Source organism: Boleophthalmus pectinirostris, unplaced genomic scaffold (assembly GCF_026225935.1).
Source record: "Boleophthalmus pectinirostris isolate CB_2022bp ecotype Guang Dong unplaced genomic scaffold, ASM2622593v1 HiC_scaffold_19, whole genome shotgun sequence".
NCBI lineage: Eukaryota > Metazoa > Chordata > Actinopteri > Gobiiformes > Gobiidae > Boleophthalmus > Boleophthalmus pectinirostris.
The window spans coordinates 20,781,216-20,793,882 of NW_026571140.1; the positions used below are offsets into that span (position 1 = coordinate 20,781,216).

General features: G+C 39.0%; 1 protein-coding gene across 4 annotated transcripts; it reads right to left on the reverse strand.

Annotated features, from left to right (window-relative positions):
- Window positions 1-352: 352 nt before the first annotated feature.
- crispld2 (cysteine-rich secretory protein LCCL domain containing 2) lies at window positions 353-12,555 on the reverse strand. 4 transcript variants are annotated; one of them, XM_055154275.1, is made up of 15 exons: window positions 10,017-12,555; window positions 8,533-8,856; window positions 7,323-7,441; window positions 6,692-6,824; window positions 5,139-5,254; window positions 4,650-4,750; window positions 4,366-4,563; window positions 4,233-4,293; window positions 4,106-4,172; window positions 3,903-4,033; window positions 3,787-3,830; window positions 3,642-3,714; window positions 3,492-3,567; window positions 2,739-2,869; window positions 353-1,339 (listed from the first exon to the last, which is right to left on the reverse strand). In XM_055154275.1, exons 2-15 carry the CDS (start codon window positions 8,782-8,784, stop codon window positions 1,288-1,290), a joined length of 1,554 nt encoding a protein of 517 aa, XP_055010250.1. In that variant the 5' UTR covers window positions 8,785-8,856; window positions 10,017-12,555; the 3' UTR covers window positions 353-1,287. The 4 variants fall into 4 exon arrangements, with proteins under 4 accessions (XP_055010250.1, XP_055010248.1, XP_055010247.1 ...); XM_055154273.1 differs by lacking the exon at window positions 10,017-12,555 and adding an exon at window positions 9,048-9,959 and having other exon boundaries at window positions 4,372-4,563; XM_055154272.1 differs by lacking the exon at window positions 10,017-12,555 and adding an exon at window positions 9,048-9,959.
- Window positions 12,556-12,667: the final 112 nt, after the last annotated feature.

Below are 12,667 nucleotides of genomic sequence, written 5' to 3' on the forward strand. Positions count from 1 at the left end.
GGAATACAATGTTATTCTGGTTATCAGATTTGAGCCAAGCTTCTACACACTGTTTATAGTAAATGTGTTTTGGCTGACACTGGACTTCGGCCTTGGAGAGAAATGTTTTAGTGTACTTCCATCCATAAGTGGGCCCAGGGAAAGAATGGACAGTCATGCAACAGTCCAATAATAATACTACATGCCTGGGTGGGCTACAGCTACATTTCATTCATAATACACAATATGCAGATTGACGAAGGCATCACATCTCATCAGACAGACTTTACATAAAAAGAGACCTATGGACCAATTGTAAGATTTATTGTGTAATTGTGCAAAACATACAAACACAACCATAAAAACACTCATGACAAACAATACACCAATTTTATAAAGAATAACTATTTAACTATGTTAAAAAATAATCTATTTACAGTTTCCAGAACTTTTACAAAATGCTTTCCATTTCAAGACCCATTGTTTAGCATTAGCTCAAGGATTGAGGTAGGATGACAAGAATAACACACAACATAATAAATGACATGTGGCATGTCTAGTAATAGGTAAAAAAGTAAATATTTAAAAAACTGTACCTGGTATATATATTTTGTAATCTTTCTTATACTTCCATATACTTGGACGTGCCTACAATCATAAAGAATCAATTTCCACCAATGATGCAGAGGACAGATAAAAAATAATTAAGTGCAAAACTGTCAAAATAATAAACAATAAAACCAAAGACAGAAATGTTATCCCCAACAGTTATGTACCAATGGATCCTCCTTGGTACTGCTGTCTCCAATGTATATTTGCAGAACTCTAACACAAATTATTATCTAACAGCAGCCTGCTGCCTTCTTATTCCTTCTATAAAAGGCACTGATGCTTTTACCTAATTTATAAATACTTGCTATGTAAAAGCTGGAATAGTGAATGGTTTGGACAAGCTCAAAAATAGCCTCATATTCAGAAAATAATTACAAAAGTGTCTAAAATAATTAATTATTACAATGTTTGTACACATTGATTAAATACAGTGTAACTGGTATACATTCCAAAAAAAAACAATATACATTTGATCCTCATTCATGTAAACATATACTGAAAACAAATGCATGGAGAGTCTCTCTACAATGACTGTCATTATCAGTCAAAACCTTCTGCATTCACAAGTTATTTCTGTGCAAGAAATTTAGCTTTTGTAAGTGTACAAACTCAATGGGCCTCTTCTAAAAATGCATGGACTTGAATGGCCCTGAATGGAGGCGCTGATGAAGGAGCTCCTGAGGTGAGGAAGGGGACTCACTGCCTCACGGTGAAGACACGGAAGGACCCTCCCTCTGTGGTACTTTTGCTGCAAAAACACATACACATTACACCACTCAAACATGAAGCACCTCTGCACTGTGCAGTGTGCACTGACTTAGGCACAGAATAATTAGGAAAATATGCCTATACAGTGACTCATTAATATGTTGTTAATAAGCTTTGGAAACAGCAGATTTACAGCAGACAACTTAGTAATTTGACAATTAAAAGGCCTTGAACAAATGCCATAGTCAATACCTGTGAGAGCCAGTGCACTTGTATCAGCTCACACATAATAGTCCTACTGAAAAGCACTAAGTGGGTGACAGCAGTTCCATTACTGAGCCACTGGACAGGTCATGATTACTTCCCCAGCAACAAGGGCCAGGCAGTTTGGCCTGGGATTGCCAAAGGCATGACAAGGTATGTTTTTGCTATCTGAGTGGTCTGAGTTCAGCTCTCTTAGTCCAGTATAGGGTTTCATAGAAGTCACCGTTTTGCAATATCAGCACTTTGCATTCACAGTTAAAGTGTCTGGTTAAAGTAAGCAAAGATGTTTGGCCCATCCACACAGTAACCCATAGCATTATTCTTAACACCACACAGGCAGTATTAACCACAAACTTCCTCTTGGAAAGAGAAGCTGCTGGGTCCAAACCCACAAATCATGATTAGGTTGTTAGGACCATAATGTGCATCTTTTTAAATTATATATTTCAGTCACTACACCAGCTTCTCGAGGCATAGACACAATCTTTCGCTGGGAATTAATTTTCTTGACAGTTCTGTTGCATATATGTTTATTGTATCACACGGTTTAGTATTTGAACACAACGCCTTAAGCAGTTGAATTCTGCATCTTTTCTCTTGAATTAGTGTAATAAACAGAAGCATAGCTTCATGTGTGGTTCCCTGTACAGGGAATAAGCAAGGCTGGAGCAGGCCTCCTGTCCACTGCAGTATTGTCTAATAAAAAGACCTTTAATGGACCGACACACAAAGCTGTGTGTGAGTGCCAGAGCACACAGGTGTTCTCTATTATCATGTCTGATTACACTGGCATCTGTGTGCAGGCCGAGCGGGGGCCAGCTATGTTCTTTATCAGCCCTGACATATTCAAACCACCACAACTGTATTTCACCAACCTTCTGTATGAAAACAAGGCTCATTGTAAGGCTGTATATTAATATGTGTAGCTCTTTTCAGTACACTGCAGACCATACATACCAGACGATAAGCAGATCTCTGGCTTTGTACAAACAAATGCAACTTGTGAAGATAATTCCTTATTTTCTATTACTAGATTGCACTATTTTTATACATGCTCGACAGTTAGATTTCAAACAGCCAAGTTACTGATTAGATGTTGACAGAACCATACCATGTAAGAAAGGCTGTGGTGCAAATGTCCTCAAAAGGGAAAGATAATGAAGCCTAAGCAGTACCTTTCAGACTGGATGCCATTCTTTAAAATGCCAGCAAAGCTCTTTCTCTTATCCAGTGGCAGGACGTCCACCAAACCTCCATCAGGCCTGATCACTCCTGCGTGGATGGCTGCCTTACAAATACTTGAGTGCTGTTAAAACAAAGATGAGATACATTTTGAGATACCTCTATCACACATGGAATAAATCAGTTTATAGAAGTATGTGTCTATTCCACACACTTGTTTACACAGACAGTTGTACCATGGTTTGAGCCAGAAGTCTGTCTTCAGCACAGACCATAATGTATTTATCGAGGGCTTGGATGCACTTGAGTCACTTTCACACAAACATACACCACACTGTCTGCTCCAACAAGATCTAAGCAGACAGAATATGCACATGCAGAATAAAGAGGCATGCCAGTTTTCTGTCAAAGTTTGTGTTTCATAGTGTTTCAGGACAAAGTAACTTTAAAATATGACTACACAAAAGAGTTTTTAAAGATAGATTAATTGTTGGTTTTATGCACTAAATAAGAAAAAAAAATACAATACATTTTGCAAAACAAATTGGGCAAACATTCTTCAGTGGTCTGACTGCGGGATAATAACACTTGCTCAGAGCCTAACTGTAAACTTAAGGAAATACATTCCTTGCTGTCCCCTCGCTTACTTTATTATGACTTCCATTCTCATGGACCAAAGTCATAACTCTGTGACTTTCAATACTGTCAGGAGAGAATCTGGAAACACACTTCAAAACGTTACTTACATCTGCATAAATGCTGTTTCCAATCACAGGTGACCAGTAAGAAGGCTGGTTCTTGCAGTCAGCTGGACAGGAAATTCTGAGGGGGAAATGTGTTGTGCTCAGTAAGTAATTATAACAGAGATCAATAGAGAAAATCAATTAAGAGCTCACCTTGGACAATGTGAGTTCGGCTTTTTGTAAGGACAGATTTCAGCCACTGTTGTATAACAGTCCACAGAAATTTCTGAAAGAGCCAACCCAACAAATTAATTAAAAACTCACACCATATACTCCATTTATTGTTATCTTGTGTCACCTTGTACTTTGGCCATCACAAATGCATTTCCAGGTTTATATTTACTGTAATATATCCAGAAAAAATATAAATAGATACATTTGATGAAAGTGTAAATCTAGTAAGATATAGCTTACCTGAAAGACTCTACACCATGTTTTGTGGATTTTACAAAGAAAGGAAATTTCTCCATTCTTGTGACGTCAATTATGCCTCCATTGTTGTCAATGACACCAAAATGAATAGCTGCTCTGCAGATGCTTGATTGCTAAGACATTGAAATGTCAGACATTATTTAAAGCCTTAAAGGATGCAGCTGGATAGTGTCCATCAGACTCACCACATCGTAAAATAGTGTTCCATAAACCTTTCCCTTTTTATTGAGGCAGTTAGCAGGACATTTGAATCTGCATAGAAAAATAAAGTTTAGTTAACTGCTATAACTAGATGTAAACATGTGGACTTACCGATTACAGGTAACTCCTCTGCACTTGTCTCGCAGTCTAGTCTCACATTTGATATTATGTGCTGTAGGACAAACAAACAGTTAATGAGAGGCATTGCATGGTGAGAGCTGTAGTTGATGTTGCTTTTGCTCACTTATACCCAAAAAGCTGTGGCCAGGAGTGGTAGATGCTGGTGTCCTGGGAGTGCTGTTCTTGGGAGAGGAGGGTCTGGACACTGGTTTCCTTGCTGGAGGTTTGGGTTTTACAGTTGGTTTAGGTGTCGTGCGAGGAGGCAAAGGAACCTGGGGCTTCTCCACTTCATTCATATCTTCTGTTTCAGAAATCTGTGAATCTTACATGGCAACGCAAAAACACTGATGTTAACTGTGTGGAAATGTTAACATATATGAGTCATAACAACCATGTGTGTCTGCTCACCTTTGTAGCACAGGTTGTTCCGACACCCCCCTCCGTAGCTAGGGGGACACTGAGAGCAGGGGCGCCCGTGCTTGTAGGGTGCCTCTCCGATCCAGTTACCTCTATGGGAGTGAAACAATGGACAGTTTGACTTGGTGGAAATGAATCATGAGTCAGGCTTCGCTAGCCTCAAGGACTTGTAATTACTTCAGTGCGCTTTTGCCCAGGGTCAGTGGTTGTAATGGCCATTAGGCCCACAAATGAACAAAAGTAGTCATTGTTGTCTCTTTGTAACTTTCACTTATGTAAATATTTTCTTGCTTCATGGTTTATAATTATATTTCTATTCTGACTTTGTGAGGAATTTTAATGGCCCCAGTATATTTAACACATGTCACCACTGATTTGTAGACCACATACATAAAGCTCACACTATTTCCAAAAAAAAAAAAAAAAAAAAAACAATGTATAGAATTGTCCTATTGATTTGTACAAAATGTAAAATCTTACTTTGGTGAATAGTTGCACACAAGATAAACAGCATTCTTCCAGATTTCTCCCCACACATTCATTTCTGGACACACGTGAACGGCACAGCCCACACGACTTGTAGTTGCCCAGACCAACTATAAAAAGCAATATAAAAGTAAATGTGATTTTAGTTTGCAGTATGCAGTAATTAGCACTCATCTTATATTTTTGACCAAATGCCAGTTTGGTTAGCCATACTTACTATTTAATCAGGAACAAAGACTACACCATCTTGTGGCCACACAACACATTTAGTATAAAACTTTTATTATTTCATAAAGAATTTAAAGATTTTCTTATTGAGGTATGTGATTTTTTTTTTAGAAGGCAACATGTAATCCAACTAAGTACAGAGCAGTGGCCAGGGATGTGGGATAGGTGAAATAAAGAATTTTCTGAACACTCAAGCCTTTTTTATACTTTATTTTTGAAATGTAATTTTCAGGGAATCGTGTACCTAGATTGTTTCAGTGTTAGGGGAAACCCTCACTGCCTGGGAATCAAACCCAGAACCTTCTTGCTATGAGTTGAGAGTGGTAACTGCTCAGTAGGATAATGCAAGATTACTCAAAAATTAATTAAAATACAACTCTCAGTAAACCAGTGATGGGGGAATATCATTATGAGCATTATGTCTCCTTTAAAATAAAGAGACAACACTAATTATTTTAACTCTTGTGTGTTTCTATCCAAACTTAGAATTGCAGGCTCCCTTCCCAAGAATGTGCATCATTTTCCTGGTAATGTTAGAGGCCTCTGGAAGCAGTGAGTCAGCAGAGTAGCAGATGGGTGCTGTCACTATGTAGCTAAAACTCATGCTCTCCTCAGATATCTGATTGCCAATGCCATTATGACAATGTTGCAAATCACAGTGTACTTAGATGCAGAAAAACAGGAAGACAATGCTTAGTTTTATAGAGAAACGTCTTGCAGCATCTTCAGAAAGAATCCAGGTCAGCAGCGTGAGTGGTGGTGCGTCTGGAAATGACTGCCAGATGGCCATGATCAGATTACAGGTTAAAGGCAAAAAGAGGAAACTGAATGTTTATGTAAATCCATCCAAGTTTTGCAAAGGAAAGCGATTGTTCTTTCTTTCTTCTTGTTACAAAAACCTTGCACTTTTTTTTTCTTTGATCCTATATTTTATTATATTTTACTTTCCCATTTACCTGACCTAGTGAAATTTCATACAGCAACAGAGTGGCAATCAAAGTATTTTCATGATGGTATTCAACTACCCATGTTCAGAAAACAAGTAAGAGGGCAAGTATTAGTCAGCAGCACACTGACAATCAAAATATAGTATTCAAGTCAAAAGGCAAGCTACCACCACTACTAGTACTACCAACATTTCTAGCAATTTTCAGATTATTTGTTCTTAATAAACATTAGAAAGTAAATCACATAATCATCTCTGTCATATTAGCCAGCAAGGATTAAGGTAAGGTACACTTTGTTTACATATGAATGTACCCGAGTGAAAATATAACCATGATGTTGTGGTGGTTGAGGTCAGCTTTGGCATGACTTACCTGAGTGTAATGGGTGCACATGGGCCCAGAGCAGCGGTCTGGACACCAAGGGTTGCACTCATGAGGGTAGGGATAGGTGTAGTCTTTCACTTCGTCATACCAGGCTTGGACATGGAAGGCAGGAGATCGGTATCTGTTGACATACACAGACAAACCCAAAGTTTAGGTCATTGATCATGGATGTTACAGAGTACGAACTGTTCTGACCTAACATAGAGAACACACTCCCATCAGGAAATCAAATATAGAAGGATCCTGACTAATGTAAACAAGGTTCTACTGTCTTAGAGATTGACTAGAGCCATTCTTATAAACATGTCTTTTTACGGTGCTGAACAGAGCTGAGCAACTGAGGAGGGCACGAGGGGAGTGGGAAAAATGTCTTTGTATCAAGGTTGTTGGCAGAGAAATAAAAGAGAGAGGCAGCTAGGGAGAAAACAAACAGGGACAGACTTAAAAGAGCACCTCACCCACAAACAAAAAAAACAAATTATGAGTTCACTAGCTTTTAATTTCACATGTAAATAATATTCTAAATATAATTCTGGTCTAAAATAAACATTATTTAAATATGCAATAAACTAAAATCATCACATACAGTAAACATATATAGTACATGCAGACATTTTACCTGCCCCAGTGAACACCCAGGTTTTGTCCTATGGATCTGAGCAGGTCATGAGGTCCATGGTCCCACTCACATTGTTCTGCCCAGTGTGTGGCTGAGCGCTCCAACTCCTCATCCCACACCTGCGATATTAAGTACAGTATTTCATCACTATAGGCTTTTATGAAACTATTATGCTTCAGTACAAGTTTATCTTAGTTCAAACATTCAAAACCTTAATCACAGTCTGCCCAGGTGCTTGTTTTACACTTCCTTCCCGGTGAGCTGAGGCTACACTGGCTCTCAGTATCGCATTGACTTTCAACACTGACATGTGAGTAGGGCAGCTGGTTCTGGCCCTACTCCACAACAAATCTCCAGCAATCACAGCTAAATTATCCACGTTTCCTGGGAAGGGCAACTTCTTTACTGCAGTAGTGAGGAGCTGGGAAAGCAGAGAAGACACCTGATTCCTTCTCTAGCCGTGCATCTCCCTCAGTAAATTTCCAGCCCTTTTGGTGGTCGGTAACATGCACTAGACATTACTGTACCACAAATACACACACAAGTTGTTCTGAGAAACCTGGAACCTGAGAAACCAGCACTGAGTAAACCCTCAAACCAAATGCAGAGGTGTATAGAAGAGTGAAAGATTGTAATCAAGAAGTAGTTTAAACAGTTCATGTAAATAGCATCTACTACATTTATAAGTATAAAGTATGCCCAAAGAATTATATAATAAAGTATGGAATATACAAACTGTTCAGATAGAAGAATATAAATTTCTTCCAGACCTCTTCTCTGGGAAATGCAAAAATGCACAGTACCAAAACTGAGGACAGGATAAGTGTCTTGGAAACATTTAACCCACCTCTAATATGCCACCGTATTTTTCCTTAAACTAGCACGTTCTCCTTGTACTTCAGGAGCTGCTGTCTCTTTGGCTCCTTCACTGGTCGCAGGTTGAACAGAGTCAGCATTATTATCCACCTTGTAAAAGAGCTGCACAGCGGGCTGCCAATAGTTTACTATAGTGACTGCATGTTTCCAAGCTAGAGAAAGGGCTGTTTAAAAGCATGCTTCTTGTGGGCCAAATAAAACTTGAATTCTAATCATCACCCTCAATTTGCAGCTTAATGTTGCTGACACGTAAAGTTTGTGCTTTAAAAGGTAAATGCAATAATTGCTCTTTATTGGATAGACAATAATAGCTGTTAACCGCTGTATATCTCACCATATATTCCATGTTGGATGGAGTGGGGTAGACACCGCTCCTCAGCTTATTATGGAGCTGGATGATCTCTTCACGGTCAGACCAGCGGATGGCTCGTCTCGTCCGGTTGACAGGTGTGTGGCTGGTGCTGTCTTGTGCCTCATCTTCATATCGGCTCAACAGTGCTCTCAGCTCTGGAGAGTCAGGCAGGAAGACCGAAGCACTCTCCATGAAAGACCACGTTAGCACGTAGAGCAGGACAATATAAGCCATAACTCTGGAGGTCAGTGTCACGTTGGACTGGAGAATGGGGAGGCCCTTGTAAATGCTGTCCAAATGTTGGACCTATGTAAAATAATTAAAGTTTTAATTAGTTGCAAATAATCTGTGTCTGCCTATATCAGCACATGTAATGGCAATATGAAATTAACATTTTGCAGTTGCTATCGGTTTCTCAGTTTTGTGTTGAAACCCTCTTAATTTTTCCATGACTTAGAACCAGCATGATCACACATGCTTAGTGTTCAGTTACTTACTTTTATAAATATTTTACGGTGTTCTGAGCTGTTTTTCCCTTTGGCATTTCCTTTTAGGGTCATCACAGCAAATCTGTCCTGTAGCCTCTCCTGACGCAAACTCATGCAATTATCCATTGCACGAGTCCAAATTCATATATTTAACATTTTTATTTTTTCAGTTATTAGGGTCTTTCTACACAGACTACATCTTCATATGTTCTGTTTAGAGGAGTAAGGGAAAGGCATAAGTTCAGATCAGGTTGACAAGACAGAGCACACTCAGTTGAACCCATAAGCAAAGCACTGCATTCCTGACAAATCCAAGAGCAATACCGGTCCATGCAAATAGCCCCTTGAAACATTTGAGGACAAGTATCAGAATAATAAGCCCTCAGTCTGGACATGTGAACAAATTAAAGCATAATTGTCTTGAGTTTTCTCTTCTCCTTGAATCCTTGTGCTTGTCTCTGTCTGGTTGGCTGAACAGACAGGTTTGAGGTCTGGCTGCAGTGCTGTGTCAACATGCTGTGCCAGCTCTGGGCACTTGGAGCAGAAGTGGGCAGCCGGCACACCACACCCTTCAAACTCTCCCTTTTAGCCTCTTTTTCACACTGAATCTCGACCAGCCTCTCTATGTGCGCCCTTCTCATTGCTCTCATGAATTTTATACCAGAGTGATAGACTCAGCACAAGACACAGCCTACATGTGGATGGGAACCCAGGCATTATGCTGTCTGATAGAAGACTCACCTTGTCCCGCATGGCAGGATGAATGAATGGATGCTAATACAATAAGTTATAAAGAAATGTTGGCTTTTCTATGCAACGCATGGATTATGAACATACAGACGCCTACCTTATAATATTTCTGACGCTCAACAATGTCCTAAATTCCAAATTGGTGCATTTTAGTCTCATCCTTACTGCATTATTAATTTAAGCTTGAATGGAAGTAAATAAGTTGAACTGTAAAAAATAGTGCCTCACCTCAAAGTGCTAATATCCAAAACCGCGTCTGTATCGCTGCCTTTCTTAGTGGGAGCAGAGATGATCAGCGGCTGCAGCTTGTTGGCGCTGTTCCTGAGGCAAAATGAGAACTGCGTGAAGTCTGAGCGCGAGCAGAGCCTTATATAGACGGGGAGACCTCAGGAGGACCAAAATCTGACTACGTCCCCTCCACGTTCCTCATGCTAGGCTGCTGGCTCGCCTCGGAGAGTCAGCCTTAAGTAGGTTATTTGGCAAAGCTTTGCAGTGACAAGCCGTTGACTGTCAGCGAGGACATAAGTAAGGACTAAGCTTTGGTCTCTCAGAAAAAGGAGCCGTGCGGTCGTCTACACCAAAACGTGCAATAAAAATATTTCCGCGCATGACTAGTGGCCTAATTTATTACTTTTTATTCCCTTCCTATTTTTAGTTGTAATTAGCTTACAATAGGTTTTTATTTACTCAAAACACAGACAAGAAGTGGATGGAATTGGATAAAGAATACTAACTATAACCTTTACAAGTAAGCTACGTTGGTGATTTTCAGATTCTACAATGTGATGTCATACTCCCAGATGAGGGGAACGAGCTACTTTTCCCTGCTGATTACATTGTAATTTGCCATGAAATATCCAGAGCGGAAATTTATAAATGTTGAAGCTGATCATTTCTGTTTGCAATTAGACTCAAAACATTGCTGTATTGCAAGGGAAATCTGCATTTTAACAATATTAAGTTTAGCTGCCACCATAAGTCTATGTTAGGTCATCTGAAACTCAGCAATAACCACTTCTCAAAACTTTACTAGATTTTTATTCTATAAACTGCTGTGTCTCGTCTTAACTGTTTCCATAGTAAAGAAATAAAAAGACTACAGCATTAGAAGAATTGGAGGTATTGGCCAAATATAGGCTATTTTGCAGTAAAGCAGTTCCCATTTAAGTCACATTAGATGATTAAATATATGTGCCAATTTCTGACTTTTAGAGGTTTGACAGGAACTTTAATTACACAACCTCAGTGGTTCACAGCCTTATTCCTTAGTTTCAGCTTGCAGATATTTACAGTAAAAAATTCCAATATTCTTTTTTGTATCAAGTTGTTAAGTTTATTGACTACTTGATTATTCACTGAGACTAATTGTTACATTTTTGTTCAGCTGAATCAAAGCGCTTTAATTACCACCACTGAAAGAGAGCCCTGTTTGCAATGGTACAGCTGAGGCGGCTGGAGACAAGGATTACCAATGTCAAACACTGCCTGTGTTTACATTTTGATGCATTACATAATCCGGAGCAGGTGGACCCAGTCTTTCCTTTTGTAAATTGAAGGGGTACCACATCATGCTCTCCATGTCCCGTGTGCTGTTATATATCCAAACCTAAAGGAGGGTTTATTAATACTGGGGCCCATGAGATGTTTTTAAGATGCCATTTAAAATAGTGAAGGTGAATAAATAATAAATGTTGCCAAAAGGCTTCATACACCCATTAGCGGTTATTGAAGTGCAGCCTTGCAGTTGAACTTGATCGATCTTAAAGGCATATTAGGCCTTTAAGGAACACTTGACCAAGTTTACATTATTAAGTGGTTACATAGTGTTAGACCCCAACAAATACTTTCCCTTAGCAGTTTTCACAATACATCCATCATAAGAGCTTGTATGGCAGCATTGTAGACTTGTTGTGACATTTTGGGGTTGTCACTGAATTAAACTCCCAACACCATGTTGCTATGGATAAATTATGAGAAGCTTCTGCTTATCCCCAAATATGGTGGATTTTATAGCCACATATTACACATTACTGAGCCCACAGGATTAAGATTTGACCATTGAGACACAAGAACATTCAGACTGATAAGGAGCATGTTTGAGACCAAGAGGCTGAGTTGCAGTTTTGTAGTTTGGGTTTAATGTGCATATTGTTGTGTAGGCCAGTTCCAGCCAAGGAACTGAATATGCCTATTTAAATTAACCAAAACAGCAGACACTTACTGCTCTGACTAAATTGCATTGGCAAATAGCTTTTTGCACAATCATTTATTTTGAACAATAAACAAAATAGAATGCTAGAGGCTGAAAATTAAAGAGTATGGACAGATTCTTTTTAAGGTGTCAACAAATCCCAGCAGACAGTTGTTAGAAGCATATACTGAAATGACATTATTGAAGCACTTCACCAGCAATTTACGCAACCAGCCATGAAAGGTAGAAATCAAGAGTACAACAGAAAGCTTAGGATGTCTCTTGTCAAATTCTTAATTGCAGTTATCCTTTGAGAAGCGGAGCATAAAATGCTAATGGACAATGTAACAAATTGTGCTGAAGTGACAAAGCTTGAGTGAATTTCTTTTCAAAGAAGGTAATGTCTAAACATGCACCTGCTGGCAATGGGGAGTGGGGTGGAGTAATGACAATACAGGCTATTGAATGTTAATGTAAAGTGAAAGACAGACCAGCTCCTTTGGTTTACCTGCAGAAGTCAATTAAGAATGGCCTCCAAAACAACTCCAATAATTTAGTGCCATTTAAAAATGATTTCAGTGATGTCAATTTATAGAAAAGTCACATACATCAGAGCCTGTAGCTTTGATTGAAGTTAAAGAAACTTTTTTTATACGCTTGATAAAAAAAAAAAAAAAAAAAAAAAAGA

Excerpts from the sequence above, each read along its gene's own strand:
- crispld2 (XM_055154272.1), bottom strand. The coding sequence starts at position 9,164 with ATGGATAATTGCATGAGTTTGCGTCAGGAGAGGCTACAGGACAGATTT. Across the intron at positions 3,568-3,641 it reads CCGAACTCACATTGTCCAAG|AATTTCCTGTCCAGCTGACT; the intron begins GTGAGCTCTTAA and ends TTTCCCCCTCAG. Across the intron at positions 1,340-2,738 it reads AATGGCATCCAGTCTGAAAG|CAAAAGTACCACAGAGGGAG; the intron begins GTACTGCTTAGG and ends GTGTTTTTGCAG.